This window comes from Meleagris gallopavo, chromosome 5 (genome assembly GCF_905368555.1).
Source record: "Meleagris gallopavo chromosome 5, MGAL_WU_HG_1.1, whole genome shotgun sequence".
Classification (NCBI taxonomy): Eukaryota; Metazoa; Chordata; class Aves; order Galliformes; family Phasianidae; genus Meleagris; species Meleagris gallopavo.
Genome location: NC_139408.1, coordinates 14,136,496 through 14,163,863, shown reverse-complemented (window position 1 = coordinate 14,163,863; position 27,368 = coordinate 14,136,496). Strand labels below are relative to the sequence as shown.

Here is a 27,368-nt window from a genome sequence, read left to right as displayed (position 1 = left end):
TTTCATTTAGATGATACATTTATTAAATTAGAACAAAAAAGTTTATGTATTCTAGAGTGCAAGAAACATTTGGACACTGGACCTCAATACAGAGAGAAACAATGTCTTCAGAATTATTACAGCAAAAAACATTCTCTGTATTGTATTACAGATCAATCAAACAAGCAGTAACATTTGTAAGGGAAAAAACATTCGGTACCATCAACAGATGCAAACAGCAGTAGAGAAGAAAGCAGCAAGGATCTAGCTAGACAAAAAATGTTCCTATTCTTAGCAAGTTCAGGCTCTTGGCAGGACTCAAATTAGTACTAAAAGCATTCACTTCTAGCAGGTGCCAGGCTTTCACATCTGGCTTTGGCTCCGAGCTGCTTGAAGCTGCTGAGCAGAAGAACAGCGTCAAACAGTATCATCCCATCAGCATTTCATCAAAAGCTACAACAACAGTGACCATTTATATCAAGAATCAGACTTTTGGTTCCAACGCTTTCATTTCACAGACTGCAGGAAAGCCAACCTACTCCCCACCTTTTTTCCACCTCTTTCCAATTCAAACCTGAATGAGCAGATTGACTGAGGCTCTTTACGCTGAAAAGCTGAGTAGGATCACAATCAGTGTCTGCTTTTAAAAGATGATCTTGAAATAAAATTTTCAGCTATAATGCTTAAGTAAATCAAGACAAAAATCCTAAGAACAGTATTTAAATACAGTTTAACATGTTGAATCCCATCTGCTGGCCACACCGCTCCTAAATCTCCTGTCTTCAGCTCCTACCTATCCTGTTTTGCATAAAACAAAGACAACAACAACAGATATTTAACAGGAGCTACAGCTTGCTCAGAGGCCTGGAAGCTAGTTTATGAATAAGCCTAGCTAACCTAGCATTCTCATTCCTTCTGAAGGTTAGAGTTGAGAAGTGTTTGTTCTGTCCTTGAAATGGAGCTGTCACAGGATGCAGCACAATTTACCAGCCATTAATTGAACGGTGACTGCTGCTTTTATAAAAAGCTGTTATTGTGGATCCCAGCATTTTAATATAAAAAAAATCCAATAGATACATTTTCCCTGAATTATTACATCTCTGTCAATTCACTTTGAGTAAGAGTCAGCACAGGGGAGGTCTTTCTGGACATAACTGAGAGTTGAAACATAATAATATTTGCCCTCTTGGGCAATTCAAGTTTCTGTGCTATGAAGACAAAGGCCAAATGCCTCCACACCTATTCAATCACAACACTTACAGTAACTGGAGGGAAGGTACAAGAGGAGTTTCTTGATGAACACCTGTTTTATTTTAGAAAAACAAAATGCAGGGACTCCACTACTAAAGCACAAAAAGTGTACTCTTGAATCTCATTAAGACCATGGGAGGATGTATATGCATATTTATGCTTTCAAGAGTAAATTTACAACTGTAGGGAGATTCATAACAAAATGTGAAGTTCTTTATTATGGAAAAAAAAAAAAACAGCTTTAAAAGATCAGGAACCAGGATGGATTTGAACACTGTGTTTTAAAAGTTTCAGCATCGTTTTTCATTATAAAAAAATAAATATTCATACTCTATCACGAGTGCTACCCAAAGATCTCTTATGTGTAAGTAGGGAAAAAAAAAAATCAGCTTTTCAGCAGATATGAAAGAATATTTTAAATGTGTGACATGCAGCAGAGTTTGAGGAAAAAGAGAATAAGGGTCTCTTTTCCCTATTCCAGACTCTGCTTTAAATGCAAAGTTCTCATGAATCAGTTAAGAGCCTGGATTTCAAGCGTACATTCATTCCAACTCTTGAAAATGTAACAGTTTATGGCTATTGTAGAAAGTATCTGAAATCAAACAGTAAAAAAGATAAAACAGCAACATTGCACATCACTGAAAAAATTAACTGGTACATACTACTTAAAGTGCATTACTTTATCATCTACAGAAACAGACACTGCAGAAAATTATCCAACAGGATAATTATCCAACAGGATAACCGGTGCCTACTATAAGATTCTGCAGCTCCAAGATGAACTGTTTTCTGGAAAAAAAACCACTAATAATAAATACAAGCAACCTCTAACCTCCTCTGAGAATCAGACTAAGTCAGATATGTTACATTTTCTCCCACAAAGAATTATTTCCACCTGTATCAAATAAATTGGGTTGGACCAGTTGACCCTCAGAGATGCCCTCCAACCTCAACCACTGTGACCACAGCAACCACAATCAACAAATCATTGGGCAACTCAGTGACATTCAAAGATTCTGAGACTGTTTTCCATGCTTCTACTTTCAAATTGCACAAATACAATAGTTTGTCTACTAATATACAATGGTAATTTTGCTGAAATATAGATGCGAAGAAAGAAGCCTTAAACAGATCATACATTTCTACTTTTTTTTTTTTTTTTTTTTTTTTTTTTTTTAAGATCAACAGCAATACCTTAAAATTTACAGCTTCATTTATTCTCCAGGGACAAAATCTTTCCTTCTGCCCTTCTGTGTTTGTCCTTTGAAATAGTCATGGGAATGCAGAAGCAGTAATGAGTGCAATTTGCAGTGGGAGTACATTAGGGCTCTGTTCTCTGCTACAGCAGTAGACTGCACAAGTTAAAAAGTCATTTGTTAAGATTTTACAGATATATAACCACGCTCTATGGTGTGATAAAAGCCCCAAGTGGACACGAGATAATATACTGCTTTGGTGCTCAATAACTAGATTGAAGGGAAGATGCTCATTAGAAATACCAACAAGCACAACCTTAGAAATATAACTTATTAAACCAAAAGTCTTCCATCAATCACAAGCAGTTGAATATCTCACAGCAATAACTGACCACTGCAGGACAAGGAGCAGGACTTTCTTTTAATTTCTGCTATAAACAGGTTGCTTGGTTAAACCTAAACACTTCAGCAAATAAATTGTTCAAAAAGCAAACCGTCCATTGGAAAAGCAATTTTTCCACTCTAACAAACAGTAGTAAATCCTGCATAGAGTTATTCTGTAAGAACAAGTTTTTGAACAGAGGGAGGGAAAGGAAAAAAAGCAGCATTATTCCCTCAGAATACAGCCAAACAGGGCACACGTGACATCAAAGATGTTTCAATGCTGTACTGTAGGACATTCTCTACCTGCACATACTCAGTTTAGCATAAGAAAGTGAAAAGATCCAAATGCTCAAGGAGAAAAGGGGATATATTCTTGAATACAGGATGCACTAACAGCAAACTGTTAGGAAATTCTTCCTCTAGCTAAATCCCTGGCTTGGCAAGTAAAAATAAGTGGCATTGACGAAGGGGGCAACGCAGGAAGTGATTCTATGATTCTTCAGTCATCTGAAGCAAGGAGTTGATAGCTGCATTCTTGTTCCCTCTCTGAGCTTCTAGCACTGAGCGGATTACTTCCCTGTCCATGTTGGGAAACATGTCCTGGATAGATTTCAGGTCCTCTTCATTACACAGGTGCTGAGGATTGACTGCAGGAGGTGGTATTGCCACAGGTACCATGTCAGGATTACAGACTGCAGGCATTCCTGCATACAGGAAAAAAAAACACATGAGAGAAAAGTTAACGACCATGAAGAAGGAAGTGTTCCATCCCTTACCACTAACCCACCTACTTCAGAGATAGCAATGATTGTTGCAACCAAAAGTACTTTCCTAGAACTGGTTCTCTGCCTAAGTTAGGTTTCAGAAGCAGTAAGCAATATGGCAATAGGTACAGCTCAGAATTAAGATACAACCTGTATCAACCCGGCTTACATGTAAGTCATCAGATACTAAGTGTATTTTAGGCCCTATTGTATTTATATTGTGATAAGCTGCTTTTTAAACCAAAAATATACATAAGCAATAAGCAGACATTCAAAAAAATGTAATCTTCATCATATTAAAAGGAAATCATGTCCATAAAAGGACTCAACTACATACATAAATGAATCTCAAGCAAATGGTCTTCCTTGGTTCATGCGCCTTCCAGATCCTCCTGCAAAGCCCCAAAGTAGCAAAGTACAATTCCCATTAAGCCCACAAGGATGCACGTTACTTTTCCAAGTACCTCTGCTTCAGTACAAAATTCATTTGATATTTTTAATGAACTTTTTGCATTGCTGTGTGTAATTAAAGCACTGTCAGATTAGGAAGTTTCAAAATGTGAGTTCTTAAGTTACTCTTAAATAGAATTAGTAGACAAGAACTCCTTTACATCATTTGACTTTTATTATTAACTTGGCCTACATTTGTTGCTGAAAAACTACCATTTGTCCATTTGTTTTTGAAGAACTAAAACCACATAGAGAACATTTAGAGGCTGTTATCTCTTCTGAAAATAGCCTGTTTCACCACAAGCCATTCCCCAATTGTCTTAGTCTCGCATGTTTATACATTAATTTGTTTCTGCTGCACTGTTTCTAAAACAGGGCACGGAGAACTGTCTGCATCACAATGCAACTGTGCCAGTGCTTCACACAGCAGCTCAGCAAAGTCATTTATTCCCTTTCAGATGTTTTATCCACTTTTCTGTACACTATTCACCTGATGTTTTCAAAGAACAGTCCACAGTAACTCACACATCTGTACACGTAGTAATGATCAAAGCACCACCAAAAACGTATTTTATCTTTACATGTAATACCTGGTTTAACAGTTACCTAAGAATGTCACATTGTGTCCCACTCAGTGATAGTTCCACAACTTGTGCAAACTTAGAAAATTGCAAAAAGTTTTTGAAGTGACAAATTGTCTGTTAGCTCCTTTCGCTTGATGACTTTCTTACGTGATGCACTCCACTAAAAACCTCTTTCATGAGGTGATCACACACTTTCATTTGTTCAGCAGATCTTCAAAATAGCCACTAAGACCGAAGATGACTTATTTTTATGATTTCATACAAAAGACTCCTTTACAAATGACAACATAAAAACCACAGTTAAAGTGAGCACATCATCCTTACCTACATGTTCCTAAGACACCTACAGTTCCTGAGATACAAGCTTCTCCTACAGAACCACATTGGTTTGTTTATGCTTACTAACTCGTTCAATTATTTCAACCTTGAAGTGATGTACTAAAATTGATATTCATGGTTGGATCACCAAAACCCACCTTAACTTATATCAAACAATGCCTCTAATTGAATACAATCTGACTGCACCACAACTGTTGTTTTTACTTAACATTCTTTGCTATTTCTTCCTTCAACTTGGACTTCAGTCCTATTCAATTTCATGCTGGAGTGCATTACTGAATTATAAGTGCCTCAATGCTTATCAGACTTCTGATTTTAAAACTCTCCTTGTAATCTTCTTCAGCTTTATTAGAAGCAAAAAAGGAACCTAGGTGCTCTAAGTCTAGGTAGCACAGGCTGCATCTATTTAAAAAAGTTCACACTGGCATCTAAATAAAAGCCTCTTCTCAACATAATTTTGTTACCCACACACTCAAACTATCTCTGCCAGCCATATGTACCACACTCCCTCACTAGGACATCTACAGCCCCCTCCACAACAACCTAAACTTGGGCTCTAGAGCTTAAGCCATTTGGATCATGTTCCCTCAGATTCTGCTTAGGACTATCAGACTCTTCGACCATCTGGCAAATCATATTATGGTTGTGCCTCAGAAGTAAACCACAAAGTAGTCCTCACCAATGCCGCAAATGCAACTCTTTACACAATAACCACATCCAGCAGCAGCATTTCAGATTGCCTCTTCTGAACTTCAACACACTTCAACTCCTTCTCACACTTCCTGAAACACTGCAGGCATTTACAAAATATAAATGATTTTGAAACCATGCAAATTTGAAGGCGTAAAGTGAAAGAACAGACCAAGATAAGTTATGCTTCACTTTTAAGTGAAGTTTCCTATCTTTCTTATGGTCATCAGCACCATAAGATTATCCAGCTATCAGCTTAGCTATTTAAGATCTGTCTGTAAAAAAAGATCAGTTCAAACAACAAATGAAGCATCAAGCTCACTTTTGAAGTGTCACAGCATCCTACAGCATACCAGTAAGCCTGCCTCTGCAAAAAAATAATGGTGACAATTTCCTTATTGCTTACATCAAAACAATAATTATGAGGCCAGATATCTGCACAGGCAACATTAAGTACTTTCAGTGTAAATATCTGATTTTAGAGATGAGATATTTCTTGCCAGTATTGTTCTCCCCACATTCAGACTATACTAAAGGAAGTTAGTATCAGTGATATTTAATAAGCATTTCCAGAATAAATGTTTATTTTTCACGAAACTCAATATCACCAGTTTCAAGAGCACATTTTTCTTGGCTTTGTTGTTGTCCCCCCCAGACTAAAAGCATCTATTATTTCTGATTTACAAAATAGCAAGCATAATTGAAGACTTAAGCATAAACTTACACACTATGTAATTTAACATACATATATATGGGATGTATGACATATGTGTGTGTAACACAGTTGTTACCAGAATAGCTGTAATAAACTTCAGCTTCTTCTTTGTTGAGTAAAAAGCTGTTTTACATATTAAGCAGCTCCTTTCACTAAAAGGTGAAGACTGAAACTAAACCACATAAGCATCCTCTAAGTGTAACGGAACACCCCTGTGTTGCTCTCGGATAATGGGTGTCACACATCAGAAGAATGGAGCACTGTTTTCTAATTCAGTGAGATGGCAATGGCAAACATGCTGGCATAAGCAATGGCATTCCAGGAAGTGAAGCAAGTACAACAGCAGACAGTTACTAAAAGCAGCAAGAAAGCACCAACAAAGCCTTGAGTGTAAACATTTTCCAGCTGCACACAAGGCATTACACACTTATTTTACTGTTCAGTCAAGCACTCTACATTTATTAAATCATTACTCTTCTGTCTTATGTACAGGGATGATCCTTCCAAAATTAGCTCATGAGCCTCTTCAGCATAAATTCTTTAAAAGACAGACCAAAAAAAACAAAATGAGCATCACTTTTTTATCTTAAGATTCAAGGTTTGTATTCCAGTAGGTCCTAGTGACACTTGCCTCAGAAAGAAAGAGTCAGTTCTAGAAGTATAGATGCCACCACTTTTTTCTTTAATGTTGATTTTTAACCTGCCCAAGCAGCTAGGTGACATGAAGAATATGAATCTCCAGAAGTTTTACAGCTTCATTGCTGATGAAACTAAATACACTGTGGCAGCATGTCTCTTGCATTAACAGTGCTTTTCTAAGATTCAAAGCATCAAGGAATAATTTATTTTTTTTTCATCTCATTATGTATAAATCTAGAATTTTCTGAACATACTTGATTGAACACCAATGCTTATATTGAAGGTAAGGATGTCACAATATCTTTGCACAGTTCAAAAGTCAAACCTGCCAAATTAAATTAAGCTTAAATTGAAGAAAAATGGTTTTCATAACAGAACTCACCTTTAGAATCATGTCAGATACTTAACTTCACATGAATCTAAAATGGTGTGTATAAGATGAAATAAGTGTTACCTTTTACAAAAAAAGGCTAATTTAAGAAGTAACAGAAGGTAGGTGACAGGCTGTCTTGTCAGAATGTCACTGCAGAGCTGAGTTCTTCACTTCAAAGTTCACGAACAGTCATGACATTACCTCATTCTCCCCAAGTCTTGCAGTAGAACAACTGCAAGATTAAAGTTTCTCTTCCAAGGAACCAGTGCTGCCAGCAAAAACAGCTCAAAAACACAGAACAGTTTCAGAAGAAAATTAGCATCACATTTGATCAACGCTATCACCAATTACTTTAATCCTTATATACTGAAGTTGAGCAGATTAAGGAATCTCCCACAGATTAGAAGGACTTCAGCAATTTCAAGAGATGCATTATATTATTTTATTGTGACATCCAAGTGGAAATACCTTGTGATACAGTCTGCTGTAATGTAAATAAAACTGTCTGTATGAATTCATGCATAGACTTGAATCGATGACGATGGGAGTGAGTAGAGAGCTTGGAAACTTACCCAGAGCAAAGTATTCAAGCCCTAAAGATAGGTGGAAATGAAGGGGCAAGGGAAAAGGAATAAGACATGGGAAAGAAACATTAATCTATATTTAAAAGAAAATGAAACATTTAGTTTCTTAAGGTGAAAGTTGGATAAACTGAGGTAAACTGCATAAAACCTACACTACCTAATAGCAAAAATGAAATGCTGCTAGGATTCAGTCTCACAGCTATTTTTGTTCCAGCACTCAGAAAAAGCCTTCTAGATGTGCTGCTTTTATTCAAATAATAAGAATATGCTCCCAAAATAAGCTACTAGGCATTTATAGCAAGGATTATATTTTATAGCCCAGAAAGGACAACAAACATCCATGCTGTTCTGAATAAACCACAACTTTCATAAACTAACCCAACATACCCAATATGGAGACCGAAAGGAACAACATACACATACATACAAGTTTGCCTCTAAGGAAACTGATACTCCTCTCTAAATGAGCCGTGGAAATTTTTGTTTTATTTTTTAACCTACTTGTTATAAAGGTGTTAAGTCAAGTGCAAATGCAATTTATCCAGTGACAACTTAGCTGTAAAGAAATCCAGCTTCACTGAAGTACCTACTGCCCTTCATATCCTGCTCGAGGACCAGCTTTGATTGGCAACCTATGTACCACACTATGTATTCAACAGCACTAAACTGGCTAAAGTTTAGAAGACAAGTGAAAGGATTTGAGTAAAGCCAAGTTTTAGAAGAACTTCTGACACAGATTTATGTGACCATAGTTTGTAGCAACTAGCACTATTATCAGGATTCTTTAATTTTTAAAACCTTCAAAACAATTTCACACAGTGCAAGAATACTGTATGAGCAGTATCAGTTGCTTTGACCTTAATTAGGAGGTTAGTTATGTACGCTAAGTTTTTAAACAGAATTTTGTTATCCACAAAAAAAAAAAAAAACACAAGAGTTTGGCCCTTCTAGGAACAGCTAAATTTGACTTACTATCACTTCACTGTATAGCTCAGTTATTTTGGACAGTTCCCACAAATACCTGTGAACTGGATTGGATAAGCATATTCCAGTCCACCTACTGAACCTATTTTCCACCTTGACAATACTTAGATTCTGACTTGCCCGACACCAAAATCTTGCCCCTTACAGAGGCAATAAGTTCATCAGTGCTGCTCTTCCAGTTTCCTCAAGAAACCAAATAGGACTTTACTGTCCATACTCATTTAAGTGGACAGGTAGAAGGAAAACTGAACTAAAGAGATGGAACAAGATAAACATGCTCCTCTGCAACACATTGCTGCCCTACCGCTGCCTTTCTTTAGGTTACATAATCATGCCTCAAACAGTAAAAGTATTCTGATGGGACTTGCAAAGAGAGGCCAAACTTCACCATCCCTCCAATTATTATGAGTGGGTCATTATATTAGTGAATAGGCAAAAGCTTCAAAACTCATAGTTTTGAAGAAATTTTGAGAAATTCCCACAGTGCCCACAAATTCTGTGAAAGTAAACACGTGGCAGAGTAATATTCAAAAACTTATCAAAAATTGTGAAAAATATAAATAAATGAAGGATGGTTTATAACAAGCTAGTTTGGCATTTATAAATTAGAAAAGTACGTTCAAGTTTTCTCGGAACAAAAAAGTTTAAAATGGAATGGTGGGACTCCACAACATCTTAAAAAAATAAAAGTTCTATCATCAGGAAGAACTTTTAATAAAGAAGATTATTGTAGCAGTACTTAGAACAAATATGCAGCATCTTCACAGAAGGGAGAAACATCAATAAAACCAACGTATAAATACTCATATGATAAAATGTCAGGCATTACAATGACATGCACCAAAACACCAGTTGTTTGTTCACCTGTCCAAATCAATTTTTTTTTTTTTTAAAGTATTTCTGAAAATATACTCCAGGTCAACACAAAACTTACAGAACACCAAGATGTTAGTCTCAAGATACACCACTGTACTTGTTTTTTTTTTTTTTTTTAACTCTGAAGATCTACTTCCAGTTTCATCTGTTCAGATGTCTGCTTTCAGTTACATCTGAAATTAACCTCTGCTTCATTTTCACTGTTTGCAGTCTCACTAGCACAGCGTGAATATCACTGTTTTGATCTGTTCAAGAAATTCTATAGCTCTTTTTTTTTGTTAAACATCTAATCATCTATTTAACTATTTAACCAGCTATTTAACCCCACATAAGATACTAAATCTGAGGTTTACAAACTGCTTCAGTGTATCAGGATGTGATGAATCCAAAAGTAAAAAGGTGTATCTAATCCAAGAACAGAAAAACCACAGAAGCTACCACAACAGAATTGTACTTCAGAATACACACAATAGCTTAGACTACTTTGCTGGCAAAGCAAGCAAGACTTAAATCCTGAGAATGAAGCTCTAGAGATAAAAGCACTTTGAATGAAGCATTCTATAAATTTTCATCAGGGAGTTCAGTATGTAACCAAACTTTCCTATGTTTTACTTTAACTCTAAAAATGAAGCAGGAGGCAAATTTTCTTACGTTAAATATCCAGACTTCTATTGTGGAAATTTGCTTTTTCAGAGAACGAAATTTAAATTCAATCAAGAATTGAGTCTAAAAGAAAAATATATTGTGCCAATCCTCAGTATGGCAACTGTGTCCCATATACTCTATCACTCATTCATACGAAGACACGCAAAGAAACCCAAAATATATCAGTGAGATTATTTTCCATGAAGAGCACTATCTTGCTGAATTCATGTTCAAACTAGAGCTTTTAAGAGCTGACAGTAAAATAGAAAAAACAAAAAACCAAACTGTACTTACCAGTTATTTAAGAGCAAACACAGTTATTTACATTCTTGAAGCTTTTCACTTTTGACAGTAAAACAACAAAACCTAACACATCTATCTGTACAAGTCCAAAATTTATTTTGCACAGACTAAGGCAACTGACAACTGCTTTCTTTTAGCTTTCTTGATATAGTTCCATTGATTTATCTCAGAGCTCCCTAATACTTTTCATTACAATGTTAAGCAGTTCATGTGCTGTGTAGCAAGTTTCCAACAGAGCATCTTCAAGGTCCACAGGAAAGATAATCCCTTTATAGCCCATTTTAGCTGCAGCTCTGACTACACAAATCTGATGTGCTCTCTGAAGTCTGAGCATTCTCTCACCTGGATTGCCACCATCTTCACAGCACACAATATCTGACAAACTATGTTCCAGCATATTTAGTTATTTAATGACTTGACATTAGTCTAGATTTCATACTCAATAAAAGTAGACTTCATGCTACTTGTTCTGACTTTATGGTCATTTTAATCCAAAGTTATGTATCTCTCTCAAACTCAGAAGTCAAAAAGACTGATATCAGGTCTACACTTAACTCATTTCCTCTTTTCTCGTATCATGAAAAAATAGTCAAGGATGAAATCACTTATAAGTTCCACTCACATCCCATAAAGAAAGAGAAACTTGGTAGGTATCTCTGCAAAACCCCTTTATTTGGCAGCTTTAGCCTTCAATGAAAGACAACATACCTGCTATAGGCACATATCCCACTCCTTGCTGATATACAGTGGGCATGAGAACCACTGGCTGAGGCTGCATCATCATGGCAGCAGGCAAAGACTAGACACAAAGCACAACAGAGATTAAAACAATTCAAAAAATGCCAATTAAAACAATGTTTGCAAGAAGTCATCACACTGTAATACAGGAAGTCTGCACTGCATGCCCAATAAGACCTATCCAACTTGTATTAAGCAGAATTTTTGGCAAGTTAACTGAAATACTAGTCTTTGAAATGACAATTTGAGCGTAAATCAGAATAAGCACATCATACAAATTATCCTTTCCCATCTGCTTGATACAACTGGCCACTGAAGTTTTATTATTAAAACAAGTTGTTTTAAAACATGGCTTTCTAAGTTTTCATACTTTAGTCTTGGGAAAATGAATACATAACACATCCATCCACAGTGAAAATCTAAAGCAAACCTTTATTTTATATAATTTTATTAAGAGTAGAGATTAGTTCAAATCATTTTTTGAGGTAAATTAGTACTTTTAGAAGTGTCCAAGTCCATTCCTTTATACTACCACAATTCCTGTTCACTTTCATCCTGGAAGACATTAGAAGGTCAGATTCTGTGTGCAACACATCCATTGGTACACATTTTAAAGGTTATTAAAAATTCTTTTACCCTAGGGGTAAAGGAACAATTAATTGTTCAGTCGTGGGGCCAAATAGGAAATTCAAATAGCAGAAGCACCTGTTCACAGCTGCGCACTCAGCAACGACTTGGAACTTCTGATCGTGCACAAGCATAGTAGGAAGCACTGAGGAACTATCAGGCTATCCAACAGGTACTTATGACAAAGATAACAGACTAGAGAATAGTGCAGAAGCTACTAAATAGACCGAAGTCAGCAGTTCAAAATAACAAGCACTAAATAAAAAATGGAAATAAGAATTCAAGTCATCAGAAAGAACACTCAAACCTTCCAAAAAGACCAAAGAGAAGAGCTGCCATTACTTTTACTTTTAAATTGACATGACCTTCTAAATATGCAGTGGAATCTTTGTTGTTTGTTGTTGTTTTAATCAAATTAGAAATCAAAGCAGATTATTTGACTAAGGACTAGCCAAATAAACGTTCATTTACTACCTCACCAAGAATGATTTACTAACTTAATATTTTTGGCTGCTATTTGCAAAATAAAGTACAAATATTTTAAATGCTAATACACACACACAATAGTAAGATACAATGGAAATACTCCTGCTTTAACCTAAAATATCTTCTTTCATTACCTCTCTCATTCTCACCCTAAACTTGACTTACCGTGTATGACATCACCAGGTTAATCATTCCTTCTTTGTCATCACCCTGCCTTCCACTCAGGCTATACCATTCATCCTCCACATTTCCTTGTTTTAGAGATTCAGGAATTGTAATGTGTGTCCAAGCAATGCGATCATCCATTGAAAAGGCGCGCTAGAGGAGAAATAAAAAAAGTCTCCATTTTACCTTACTGCAATCTACCTGTACATGTCAAGTGTCACAGCGTACAGACTGCCAGGAAATCACCTCTCAGCCTTCTTTTATCTAGGCTGAACAAATCAAGTGACCTCAGCCACTCCTCCTAAGTCTTGCCCTCTAGACTCTTTACTATCTCTGTTGCTCTCCTTCACGTGCTCTCTAATACACTACAGTTTTGTTCTCTCCCAATACTGTGGCACCCAGAATTGCATACAGTGCTGGAGGTGAGGCCACACAGCTCAATGGTGCAGCCCTTCCCCTCACCCAGCTGGCAGCGCTGGACCTGGTGCACCCAAGGTACAGATGCCCCTTTTGGCTGTCAGGGCACACTGCTGACTCACATTCAACTTGCCATCACCAAGAACCCCCAGATCCTTTTCCTGAGGGTCTGCTCCCAAGTCTCTCGGCCCCTCATCCATACACGTATCCAGGGTTTCCCCATCTCAGGTGGGGAATCTCACACTGCTGCTCTTACTTCTTTATGTGGTTGGAAATTGTCCAGCCCTCTAGTCTGTTTAACATCTCTGCAAGGGCTCTGTACTCTTGATGGAGTCAACAGCTCCCCCCTTATTTCATACCATTTGCAAGCTTTCTTAGTATGCATTTGACTCCTGTGTCAAGATCACCTATAAAAACATTAAAGAGAACTGACCCCAAAACAGAGTCCTGTGGAACACCACTAGTGACAGATCTGTCAGCCTGATCTATTCACTATAACTCTTTGAGCTGACTCACCAGTTAGTTCTTTACCCATCGTATTATGCACTTGTCTAGCTGTATGCAACTGAGAAGGATACTGTGAAAAACAGTAATGAAAGCTTTTTTGTTGCATGAACATTAATAAATACTGACATAAAATATTTCTGTATTTTTTGTTCATTCTATGCCATATTTCTAGACTCCACCCAATTAAACAATGCAGAAAGAATGCAGAAGGTCCTATCCATAAGGCAAAAAAGTATTTAAACAGGTGTATATTTGTAGACAGCAATCACTCATTAGCAGTCACACTACTAAGAATCAGTTTCTGTTTACATTTTAAACAACTCCAGTAATTCAGGAGTAGAAATAAGCATTGATGTGCCTCCCATGTTGCAGTAATGAAACTTCAACCAATTATCACAGAACAGCATTCAAAAGCCTCATTTGTGTAACAAGTGCACAGCTACTGCAGTGTCGAGTTAAACTCACACAGTAAGAGGGGCAGCAAAGAAGGACAAGTCACAAACATTTGCCTCAGTTGTAGCTTCCTGCTTTGCCTGAGAACACGAGTTTGTTCTAAGTCAAAGTCAACATCTCAAAATGGAACAGTTAACATGTAGGCACATATTCCCTGCTGCCAATAGCAACATCAAGTAGAATAACACATCAGAATTTATGACAGTACTACTCCTATAAGCAATGTCTGCAGAGCAGGTTACTAAACTGAGCTGTTCATCAGATGTACTTAATCTCTGAGAAACTGAAATTTGTAACCTGTGAACAGTTTATCAGCTCTGCACATTAAGTAAAATATACCTGAGTAGACATGTAGGGACTTGCCATTAAATTCAGGCATAGATAAAGTTATGTCTCTGCAAATTATTCCCAGTGAACTACACATTCTATACAGGATTGGTTTATTCTCACTATTTATGGGCTTGCAGTTAACCTCTTCCTGCGTCAGAACAATGAAGAATTTCTGGGCTAACCCAGCAATGTAAAAACATGCTATTTTTAATAGGGACAGTACAGAATATAAGGCTGCAGCACATCTTGATAATGAAGAAGAGCTTCGATGCCACTCAAACACTTCTGCTTCTCTTTATTTGCAAGGAGCTCTGCTAATGCTCTGGTACTCTTTGTGAGGTAACAAATTCTGGCATTCTTGGAGCAGAGCAAAGCTTCACATACTGCTGATCTTGAGAATCTGAGAAGTTAGTATTATCTCCCAGAAAGTGCAGCTAACAGCCTTTGCTAACTCAACTCTACCTTGCAGGATTCCACCCAAACCTCAGCCCAAACAAGGGATGAGGAAATGAAAGCAGTATCAACATTCTGACCTCATCAAATATCTCTAGGTAAAAAGAGTCCACACCCGGAGGAACAGTGCACTGAATAACTTTGTTCCAGCGAGGGTTCTTGGCTCCATTATGTGCAGTGGGGGTTTCATACACAGCATACCCCAGCCGTATTCGGCAGTAGGGATCCATGCGGGTCATTCCATAGTTCTTTGCCAATTTTGCCTGGAAAAAAAAAAGAAATGAAAGCCCTTTAAGTGTGTAATACATACAATAAGTTGTGGTTATGATTAGATCACAAAGAATCAGACAAACAGATGTTTTAACTTGAGGTAGAGCAAAAATTTCATAAGAACAGCATTCAGATTGGACACAGAGAAATCAATGAGACCATTAAATGCCCTGAAAAACTTGACAAGATTATCTTTTTAAAGTGTCCTCTACAGAAGACACACATCTTCACCAAAGCTAAAATAACCTCATAATAAAACCAGCAGAAACATGCAAGGAAATTGCATTATGTTCAATTTTTGCCTTGATTTCTGTCCTCCAATGAAACTCAGCACTACAGGTAGCCTATTTTCTTTTACTGAAATATTTAAAAGGATGAAATAACTTAGTTTCAAGAATATCATACCATGTTTGCTGTAAAAAGAATTCAATTAGAGTAAAATCCAGTTATTCATACTTTTCAGATATAAGAACGTGTATTTGATGTCACATAATTAGGTGGGCAATTTAAGTACAGTGGTACTGGAAGGACAGATACAGCACATAATCTGAAGTTACTCAATATACTTTCACTATAACATCAGGGGAACAGAAAAAAAACAAGTTTGTCACAGTCCTAAAGACAACACCGAGCACTGCTGCACAGCTATGGCAAGTAGAAAACAAGTTTATATGACTTACAGCTCTGACCTGTAAGAAATGACAGAATTCTTTTTACATTTAAAAAAAAAAAGAAAAATGGTGCCCATGATGCCTCTCACCTGCAGGAGCTGCAAGGAGTTCAAATTGTTGAGACTTGCAACAGATTTAGGCACAGCAGCTGCAGCTCTGGCCTAGAAAGTCCTTTAATCCTTCAAGACATACACTGGTTTGATAATTATGTATCGGAACTGGTGAGAATTGTCTTACACTGTTTCTCGTAAATGTGGGCTTTGCAAATTCAAGTACCTTCCAACAGTTTATTAGCAGCAAAATAGTGCACAGTGCTCTGTGTACTTAATCAACAAGCACTGAAACACAAAGGGCTTAACTAGATCTCTGCACTCCACAGGTTAACTGTGCCATGGTAAGCCTCCTACCCAAGTACCACATGCCTCCATATGCAGCCAAGATTCCAGCAGCACGCCTGTTCAGATTGGAAAACAGCTTTTCAGAGAGGGATCTGGTGGACATCAAGTTCAATACAATCCAGCAACTGACCCCTGTAGCACAGACAGCTGATTCTTAGGCTGCAACAGGAACACAGCTAGCAGTTTCAGGAAGTCAGTGCTGGCAAGACCCACATTTAGAGTACTTTTCTGTGTAATTCTGGGCTGCCCAGCATGAGACATGGACATACTGGAACTAGTTCAGTAAAGAGCCACTGAAATTATTAAGAGTTTCACAAAACCACAGAATGGTTGAATTTAGGTGGGACTTCCAGAGAGCCTGTGCTACCACCTCCTCAAAGCAGTCAAATGCTCAGTGCTGTCGTCAAGCAAGTTCGGAACATATTGAAGGATGAAGGCTTCACAACCTCTACAGGCAGCCTGTTTAGATATCTGATAACTCTCACAGTAAAAAGTTTTTTATAATTTTTTTTTTTTAATTAAATATGTGCTCCTTGCACCTCTTATGGTCTTTTCAGTCACCAGAGATAACTAATCTCTAGAAATACTCCGTGGAATTAATTTCCTACTGATAATATTCCTGTCCAAGCCTGTTCTTCTAGATGTTCCCAGCTTCCTCTCAGTCTTTTCTTGGAAGTCCAATGTCCTTAATCCTTGATTAGGGGACTCTTCTTGGACTAAATCTCTAGAGGTTCCCTTAACCTCAACTTACAGTTCTGTACCAAGTAGTTATCACAGCCATGGCATCAAGAACAGCCATCAGACATCATTCTTGAAGAAAGAAAGCACATATGTAATTTTTATCATTTTTTCTTTGTCTTCACAACCGCCAAAATGTAAGTTAGCACTCAACACAATAAACATTAGTTCACATATACAAACAGGAATCATCTGAATGTTTCTGTACACAGAAAGTGAGATGTAACAGCTCCTTGAATATCACACTGCCTGAACTCTTAACTTAATGAGTTTCTATAATCTACCATGATAGGATCAAAATACCATGAGGAAAATAAAGCACTTTCAGCTGTCAAAACAAATAGTCAAAGATGAACAACTTACTAACTAACACACAAATGGCTAGAAAGTAGAGAGCTAACAGTAACACGGCATGTCATCTAATATACATTTTGTTTCCTTGTAGGTCTAAGGTTTAACCTAAATAATCTGCTCCCAACTCAGAGAAAAAAAAGTCACTGAAGCCTCTGCCACTACAAAGAACAGTAATATTCTTCTGCTATTCAAAGTTGCAAGAGATCCACATCATAGAGAGTCTCTGAACAAAGATTGGAGAATTGGTCAGAAATAGAGAAAGGGTTGCAACTGCATTCAACAAACCTTAGAAGTAACAAGTGTTGAAAAAGCACTGCCTCCAGTCTTTAGAGTATAAGGAATACAGGTTGTGAAAGAATAAACTAACCAGCAAAAGACACAGAAGATCAGTACCTCTTTTCCTGAGAGATCCTAGTTTTTCCCCTAATAAAGGGCCTCACCTCATCATTAAAGCTTTAACCATAGAACACCTGGCTTGTCACTAAATACATCTTTAGTGTGTATATAGAAAAACACTTCTACATACATGAGATGTTAACATGAAGAACACATTTTTTTTTTGCTATGTAGATAAACAGAACTGTGCTAAGACAGGAAAGTTTTAAAACCTGAAATCTTATACATCATGAAGGCAATAATTTAGTACTGCCTAGAGATGAGTTAAGGGGTAACAAAGGGAAAGAGCAAGCAGAAGTTAAAAAGCTAGGACTATGTACTTGAAGAAAGCCTGCAGAAAACACCAGAAAAAGTAGCAAAATGCATTAAAGCAGATGTGGCTCAGTACAACCACTTAAGGAAAAATATGTAAACTAAGTGCAGTTCCTTATAACAGTCTCAAAATCGCAGATATTTCCCAGTATTCATGGCTTCTACAGGAATTCTTCTGTAACAGCATCATCTTCTGTGATAGCAAGGTTTATAGGAAATTGCTGCACCATGCATGTCACAGTTAAGAAACAGAACTGGAAAAAATACTGACATACAAGAAAATTAAGCAACAAAAAAAACTTTGAAAACTACTTGCTTCCTAAAAAACAAGCAGTTGAGTAAAAAATTCAACACAAAGTCTTTTGTGTCCACTTATGAAAAATGACTAAAGTTGGTATAGGTACAATTTATACCTGTACTACAGTAATGCTCAGTCTGCCTACTGTACTCATTGGTCCTCCATACTGCAGCTGCTGAGCTGCCTGGGCGTCCAGTTGGATTTGCTGTTGCTGCTGGGTTGGGGTAATACGAAGAAAGTCTTGAGGAAGCTCACCAACATACACCTGAAAAAAAAAAAAAGAAAAAACTTAAATTTAGATCTCCCACTTTCATAATGAGCAATGGAAAGGAACAGAAAACCCAAGAACCTCAGCAAAAACACTCAGCATTTTTCTCTAGTTTTGACAGCATCAGCAAGTAAATAATGACAGAACTGCCAGGCTCACTTTTGAATACTAAAATCCAACACAAGCCACTGTGAAAAATAACAATGTGGACATGCAAAGCCAAGGCTGTTCTACAACTGAACATTCAAGTAATCCATACAAACATCAGATCTATCAAGTTTCACATCCCATTTCCACATGACATCTGATGCTGCCCAGCTCTTCCACTTATTCACCACTCATCCAATCATTCCTGTCACAGTACATAGCACCCTGCTTTCAGGAAAAAAGTGCCCTGAAATAGAGACTGCAAGGCCTAATACACTGCCATTATCATTAATAAAAGCTACTACTCAATTGAAGTTGCCAGTATTTTGACACACATTTGCAGCAGAGGTTAATGCAAACTTGAAAGCTGCATAAATAAAACACATGGTACATGATAGCATTCGGAAGTGTCACTTTCAAAATTAATCCTCAAGACAGACCATAAAGACAAACCTTTCAGGAGAACTAGGATGTCCTAATGCCTTTTCAGTTTTAAACCCAGCCTGCAACTAACCTTCTCAAGTTTGGGATCAGATACTACCATACTCGACCCAATGGAGGGATTCCAACTTCAGATAATCACAAATTAAGAAATGAGGAAAAAATTAAAATAGAAAAATTTGAAAGCAACTCTCACACAGTAGGGCAGAAAAAGAATTAAGCTTATCTCTACTGCCTATAGAGCTGCTTCTATATTTAATAACAACATGTCTAAAGTACGAAGACAAAAGACACTGCATTTCTTACATTACTGTCTCAGACAAGATTACTTAGCAGTGCATCCAGCAAATGCATGCCTACAGAACAACATCTGCAGGAAGAAGAGGCCCCTAGGACATTGCTTTTGAAGATTAGACAACACTTGCACGCCAAGATTGCATCCTTGAGATAGCAAGAGTCATACAAAATGCGATTTGGCAAGAGATGCATTTTGGCTCTATGTTCAAACGCCTCAGGGATCCTGGCAGCAGGAGGTGTCACATACCAGAGAGGAAGTGTATCGAAGCCACTGAAGGCTGGCTGCCTGCTGCTGGGAGAGATGGCAAAGAGATGCAGTTCTGCTCATAAGTGTCTTAAAATTTCATGCTGAAAAAGTAATTTTACAGAACGGAAACATTTTAACGTGTCCCCTAAAGATGGCTAACTGACAATATAAAGACCTGAAAGTGAATGCTTTAATGGTGTTCATTGGGCTGCTCTTCTATTGAAACACGGAGCTCCTTTTTCACACAGCAACACTCCTCTTTGCAGGCATTCATTATGCACTGCCACAATATTGAAAATACATTTCTCAAGAGTGTGACCAGAGTACATGCACTTTGAATATTATTTTCTCACAACCATTTAAATTTCACAGTCAGGTTTCTCATAATAGCTTGCTTCTGAAGGAAATAGCTTTTAATTTATTTGTAGAGTTATTACATACATTATATACAGAAAACTAATCAGTTATTTAGTAATTCTTCAATGCTGTGAACAATTAGTAGTTTTAAAGTAGAACTGTCCATTTAGGAAAGATCTGCACTGGCCCTAGAATTAACAAAGCAAAGGAATTTGCAACACAGCTGGCTCCTTTCAACCCTTGACAACCTCCAGAAAGTTTTAAATTCAGAATTTTTAGCATCTAAGAGTACACATATAAAGATTTCACATAGTCAGAAGTGAGAGCTGCAGCTCTAAATCACATCCCCATATGTGCAAGCTCCCTCTGCCAGCTCATCAGAAATCAGGGTAGCATACAGCATTTGGTACAACCATCTTAATACGGATGTTAGAAACCTTAACTCATTCATTCATCGTGATCAGAGAAGTGAAAAAAATTCATCTTTTTTTTTTTATTAAGTCATTCAAATACTGCTCTGTATGGGGCTGCTGAATCACACCTGAACCTCTGATTAATCTGCAGGAAGGGGTGGAGCCTGGCTTCACCTCTCCTAAACCCATTTAAGAGCTGACTGCCAGTAGGGAAGGATCTCTCTGGAGATTCACTCCACCAGAGTCTATTTTGCGAGCCCAGGATAGGGTGAGTGTCTTCCTTTTCTTACTCCAATATAACAATTACATCAGCCAAGCTCCTGGATATACCATACCATCTGTATATTCACTGATTGTACATGCTCCAACATAAAAATATATAAACCAGTCACTGAGGTCCAAAAGAGACAAACCAAAGAAGGATTTCTGGTCACTGCACTCACACAAAACTATGCTCTTACACTGGAATTGCAGAACAGACATTCTTAGAAACTGCTAGCAGCTAGCATAACTCAATTCTTAAGAGATACCAGTAGTGAGCCCCTCAAAAGTAAGGCACAGGAGAGGCACACACTCCCAACTTCAGTGTTCAGCCGTGTTTGAGATCTGGTATAAGAGTCATGGTGATGTGCTGAGTAAGCAGCTAGCAGAGAACTTCACTGAGAAAAGAATATCAATCAGTAAGTTCTTATGCTGATTATCAGTTGATTCCATAGAGATGGAGGCAAATCAGCACTGTGCAAACTTTGTCTGTATAGGAAACGGATTAAATTCTCCCTTCAAAGCATTCAAGAACAGTTAAGCAATTGCCACCTCCAAATCTCAATCAAATACAAACTTGTGTAACCAGATTTCAGTTTTAAAGCCAGGAGAACACAGGCAAGGAGCTGGTATCCCACTCAGCACCCACTCTACAGAGGCATTCCCTCTACTACCATAACATTCCAGGAAGGTGGTGAAATGCAACTCCACCCAAACATTAACTGCACCATAAACATCCCATCTAACACCTGAATTTAATGGATGCACTTTTCAAGCCAGACAATTGTAATGGTGTCACCATAAAACTTCATTCTTCAGGCAGATGATGAGCAGGCATTCAGAACAATAGGTCTGCCTCGTAATCACTTCTTAATAAGCTTTACTGATAGCACTGCAAATCAAGAATATGAATTATCTAGAAACAGAACAATTTCTGTCTGCTAAAAACATCTCATACCTCATTTTGAGGTGCTTTAGAGCAAAAATGCAGCAATTGAAACAAACCACTCACAATCATCAAGTTATTTCTTCAAACCAATAGCTCTGCAGGGCTGTTCAGGCCTGGGCTGTCTTAGTCCCATGTTCCTGTTACCTCTCACCCTCACCTATCATGCAACACTAAGTGGCACGGAGGCAGCTATAAAGGAAGCTGAACAAAAGAAAACACAACAAGGATTGAAGGTAAAGGAGAGGATGTGTCATCAGCAGCTTTACATGGCTCACTAAGCAATCAGGTGATTACTGGAGCCTACATCAGGGAGGGAAAAAAGACAACACCAAGAACAAGCAAAAATGCCCTCATGTCTTAGGATTCCAAACTGGCAAACAGATGCAGAAACTCCAATACTAATTCTCAGAGAAATCTCGCACTACACAGCTAAAAAACACCTAGCTACTAAAATAAGTTCTACTTATTTAACCCTTAAATACTTCCACTGTTTTTAAGGAATAACAACTAAGTAAATAAGAGAATTCTGTACTATTAGTATACTATCTGTACTATTATATTTTGAAAAACTGGGACCATGAGATGCATCCAAAAGAGCTAAAGGAGCTAGATGATATTTTCCAAGGCTGCTCTCTCATTTTTGAAAGCTCATGGATAACAGAAGTCGTCCTCAAAAATTGGAGAAAGATAGTTAAGTGTCACATCCATCTTTGAAAACCCATAAGGAGAGAAGGGACGACTGTTTGTCTTGATTTCCAAACAAGGCTTTCAAAACGTTCCCACCACTTCTTGGTATCAAAGGTTGGTCGCTGCAGTCCAAATAGAGGTGGACTGTTGGATGGAGGAAAACTGAATTATTGAGCTCAGAAACTGAAGTTCAGCTGCCAGTGACACTGCAGGTTGGCTAACCGGTAAGTTGCTCAGAAGTCTGTACTGAGATCTACCATGTGCGCCTAAGACCTTGAATGGAGGTTTGTTTGAGGACACAGCCAACAACAAGAGTTGGAAGTATACAAAGATGGGAGCCCCGTGAGATTCTGTAACAAGTGCAAAGTCCCGTGCTTTGGACAGAAAATTCCCTGGCATTTGTACAGCCAAGAGAACATCTAACAGAACAGCAAGGGGAAGCCTACTGGAATGCAAGCTATGGTCTAGCAGCCTACTACATCATAGAATCAAAAGCCAGTAGACTGAAGAGAGTGATTGTTTTCCTTTTCTTCTAACTCTTAAGGCAACATACTGGAATAGTGCATCAAGTTTGGGGCCCAGCAGTACACAAAAGATGATCAAAAGCTCAGCAGAGGTCCACCAAGATGGCCCATGAGAAGGGCTGCAGCACAGGATCTGTAAAGAGAAGCTGTGGATCCATCTTGAGCAGAAGAATTATAGGATGTACTCACATGGAGATTATAAAAATGGTCTTTGCCAGTTTTGAAGATCCTGCTGGACCAAGTTCTGAGCAACCTAGTCTGAACTCAACACTGACCGTGCTTTTACGGAAAGGTTGGTTTACATGGCCTACTGACATCACTGCTAGCCTCAGCAATTCTGATTCTGTACAACTTGTATTATTGCATGACATCCCCACTGCAATTTCCCTAGAACTGTAGTCAAAGGCTTTTCAATTTAGAGATAAGCAAAAGAATGAACTACATTTAATAAGCCTTAAAAATTAACAAGCTTTAATAAATAATAAAGTAAAATAAAAAGGGTAGCAAATTGCAAGCTATCAGACATTTATTAACTCACTCTTATGATTCTTTTTGCTAGAAATTTATCACCTACCTTGCTTTCATATATTTATCTGTAAGCACTCCATGAGTGCAGTCATTACTTAGATAGTATTTTCCCCTTCCCAGGTACACCTACATTTAGTCCCAACAGAATATTTTGTCACAAACTGTTGCCCCTGGATTTTCCCAGTACCTCTAAATTTGCACAGGACATTGATACTTAAAGATCTACAAAATACACTCCATAGTGAAAAAGCACAGCCATTAATAAAGAAAAAAAACACTGGTTTTAGGGAAGAATAAACTATGATAAGCCTACACTATTTTAGTAAGGAGGTGAATATTTTGTAATTTGAGGGCTAATTATGGCAGAAATAATCAAATTAAAAAATGAGTTACATAATGAAGATAGAATGAATGAACATCTTAAATTCAAGTCGCGTTTACAGAGGTCCTGAGCTACATTTCAAAACAAGACTTAAAATCAGAGATGACAATATTTATGCAGTTAAATGACAGTATGAGAACTGGAAAAGAATCAAGCATTCATTCAGGCTGCCCAATGGAAGAGTTCAAAGCAAAGCAGAAATGAATAGGGAAGCCAAGGGAGCAGAAATCTAAGTAGCCCTAGTTTGGCACTCAATCTCATTTTGGAGGACTCAACATAGTTGTCAGCACAGTGAATAATCACAGACATCCATTCTGGGTATGCTATAGGCTAGCTGCAGGATCACCAACATGCAGCACTGGGGTCTCAAACTCAAGACTTAATCTGAATACTCTATATTAAGTTGCAGCAAGGATTTCAGAAGCTGCACCATTCTTACAAAATCACAAAACACAAAAACACACTAATTCCCTATCATCAACAACCCAGGAAATCTATATTCTAGCAGGATATTTGCCATTAGTAGACAGGATTCCAGCTCTGTTTCGTCTGAAAAACTCGAGGGCAATCAGAACTTTAATTACTCACCAAATAAACAGTATCAAACTAGAAAGCATGGTTATAAGAAAAAGACTGGCAGCAGTTTAGCAGCACACACTACTTTCTTAGCTGCATGAAACAATTTTGAATGTTTTCTTGCCTGTCCAAACAGAGACAGAGCAGCGCTGAAGGGAGAAGGTTTCCCAGTCCTTTAGCACCATTTAGTGGCTATCCATTTGTAATGCAACTATATATAGAGGAACAAATACAATTCTATCTTCTGCTCTTCAGAGAATTAAGGAAGCCAGTATGTACTGTACCAGCATTCTCACCTATGAATGACAGCTTCTCAATGCTGTGCAATAATTCACTTGAGATTATCCCAGTCTCTAAAACGTTAAGACAAATTCTGGGATATATAAGAAAGAAAGAAAAAGCTGAAGCCAACTCCAAGAAAGTTCTCGCTAAAATCTCATCTCAACCCAACAGGACTTCATCAAGCTGAAACAAGTCAAGATTAAAAGTAATACACTAAACATTAACAAGGTATTTAGCACAACAAGTAAGACTTTCCTCAAAAAGAAATGCCATTCCATTTTAAGGAGGTATTGCTACCAACACAACATTGTCTCAGCAAATCAGGATTGCAACCAGGTCTGCAGTCCAGCTTTATCCAATCCAGCTGGTTACCATTTCCTTCAGCCCCCTCCTCCCTCACTGATGCCCTACAAGTTCCCCAACCTTTTTCAAACATCAACCAAGGCCTGACTAGAAGTTACTTTAAAACAAACTGCTTTGTCAGATACTTTTTTATTAGTAAAATCTGTTACATACTGAAAGAACAGCATTTGGGTGCAATCACACCATCAATTCTCAACACCAAGCCTACGGGGACAGCAATTGATGAATTCGTAAGTCACAGAATAGCAGCTGTATATCAGTAATGCTGTCAAAGAGAGAATAAAAACCTTAATTCACTGTTTTGACTTTAGTTCTCCACTGAAAACTTATTTCAAGAACACAACAACCGTAAAAAATAATTCTAAAAGGAATCAATTCTTAACGATCTTACAAATACGGCATTTCAAGGAATTAAACTGATAGCCAAATAGCATTCCTAGCCTAAGATAATTACAGAGATTCATCTTTTCAAGATTAGTAACTTAATAATCCAGGTCTTCTGGTCTCACAGAGAGACTGCACAGATAGCAGCAGCAAAAAACCTAACACAAGTGTTTCTAAGAAATAAAACACAGGAGTACATAATAATTAGGGGGGGAAAAAAAGACTTAATCTGCTGAGCAATGCGTATTCTCAGCTATTGCTCAATGCTTCCAGCCAGCAATAGCACAGGAGCGAGGCGATGCCGCAGCAGCAGAGCTGAGCACCGCACAGCACAACACCAGGCATTAGGGAGGTTTATCCCACAGCGTACCTCGGCACTGACAGCTTCCCAGCTCACCCTCAACGCAAAGCCTCACAGGACTGTTAAACCGGACCGCTCGGTTTCCAGCCCCGCGGCCGGAACCGCACCTCAACACGTCCCATGCTGCAGCTTCCAGGGACGGCCGTCCGAAGCCGCCCGCTCCAACCGCGACCACGGGAAGCTCTACGCTACTCTGAGGAGAAATACGTCAGGCTTCGGTTTGGCTCGCGCCGTTCTCCGGATGGCGAGCGGCACAAGAGCCCGCGGGAGGCTCGCAAGCAGAGGAGGGCCGCTCGGCCGCCCGCCTCCGGGGTTCTCTGCCGGGCGGGGACCCGAGAGCACAGGAAGCCTCGGCCCTCGGCGCCGCAGCGGACGCGTTCGCTCTGCTCTCTCCCGCGGACGGCGAGCAGGGGAGGAGAGGAGAAAGGCGGGCCGCCCGGCAGCAGGCGGGATGGAAGGGTCCGCGCCGGGCCGCGGCCGCCCAACCAACGATCGAGAGGGGAGTCTCTTCCGGCGCCCCGAGGGCGAACGCGGCGGTCCGGCCGGCGGCACTCACCGGGCCCCGCTGGGTGCTGACGGTGGTCGCCATGCCGCCTCCCTCGGGCCGAGCTTCCGCCCCGTCGGGCCGCCCCGCCGCTCCCGTTAACCGCTCCGACGGCCGCCGCCGACCGTCACGCAGCGCCAGGCGCCCGCGTCAGCTGACCCCAGCCCCGCCCCCACCGCCGCGCAGGCCTGCGGCGCCGTGCTCCCCGCCCCTTCTGGCGGTTTCCAAAGCCGACCACGACCACGCGCGTGCGCCGACGGGCCAGAAGCCCTGTGGCTACTTGGGGGGCGCGGTACTTCCTGTCTACGCATGCGCCGGCCGACGAGCGAGGGGGAGAGGCATCAGCGCGGTACTAGTCTCGCGCGTGCGCAATTGCGCTCTGCGGGCTCCGCAGCGGAGCACCGCGTGAGGCGCCGCTAGGGGGAACTGCAGGGCCGGGAACGAGGCTTCGGGGCCGCCATCTTGCGGGCGGTGAAGCAGTGCCCTTGGGCTGCGGTGTCGGCAGCGGGGCGGGCCGTGGGCAAGGCCTCCTATGGGAGCCCCCATTGAGAATGCGGGGAGGAGGCCTGGGCGGGCTGCCGTTGTGCTGGCGGTGAAGCCTCTTACGGCGTGAGATCCTACGCGACGCCTCTGCTGGCTCCTGCCGCGTGCGGGAGCGCGGAGCCTGAGCGCCGGTTGCGGTGCGTGCAGGAGAATGGCTTTCGTCTCAGTCCCGCTGTCGGCTGGACAACCGGCCCCGCTTTAATGGCCGAGGAGGTGACCTCCTTATCAAGCCGTGTGCGACTGCAGTTCTTTCCAGAAGAACAAAGCGGCTTTAATATTCATCCGAGTGCTGCTTTGGGAGATAAAATCTGATCGTTTCCAAGCCAATTTCAGTAACATAACTGTTTCCTGTTGTTAGGATCTGCTGCAAGAATTTAGCCCTTAATTAAAATTCTAGTGTGAATTTCGGCAGCTGGAAATAGAACAGTGCAATTAGGAACACTCC

The 27,368-nt window shown here is 39.4% G+C and overlaps 1 protein-coding gene across 2 annotated transcripts; it reads right to left on the bottom strand.

Moving 5' to 3' along the window:
• TOLLIP (toll interacting protein) lies at positions 1-26,581 on the bottom strand. Of its 2 annotated transcripts, XM_085224333.1 has the most exons (7): positions 26,393-26,581; positions 18,485-18,634; positions 15,013-15,195; positions 12,773-12,925; positions 11,465-11,555; positions 7,937-7,957; positions 1-3,514 (listed from the first exon to the last, which is right to left on the bottom strand). In XM_085224333.1, the coding sequence occupies exons 1-7, from the start codon at positions 26,423-26,425 to the stop codon at positions 3,300-3,302; spliced, it is 846 nt and encodes a 281-aa protein (XP_085080459.1). In that variant the 5' UTR covers positions 26,426-26,581; the 3' UTR covers positions 1-3,299. The 2 variants fall into 2 exon arrangements, with proteins under 2 accessions (XP_085080459.1, XP_085080460.1); XM_085224334.1 differs by lacking the exon at positions 7,937-7,957 and having other exon boundaries at positions 26,393-26,578.
• Between the last annotated feature and the right edge of the window lie 787 nt (positions 26,582-27,368).

Excerpts from the sequence above, each read along its gene's own strand:
- TOLLIP (XM_085224333.1), bottom strand. The coding sequence starts at position 26,425 with ATGGCGACCACCGTCAGCACCCAGCGGGGCCCG. Across the intron at positions 15,196-18,484 it reads TGAGCATTACTGTAGTACAG|GCAAAATTGGCAAAGAACTA; the intron begins GTATAAATTGTA and ends TTTTTTTTCCAG. Across the intron at positions 12,926-15,012 it reads ACCTAGAGATATTTGATGAG|CGCGCCTTTTCAATGGATGA; the intron begins GTCAGAATGTTG and ends TTTCTCCTCTAG.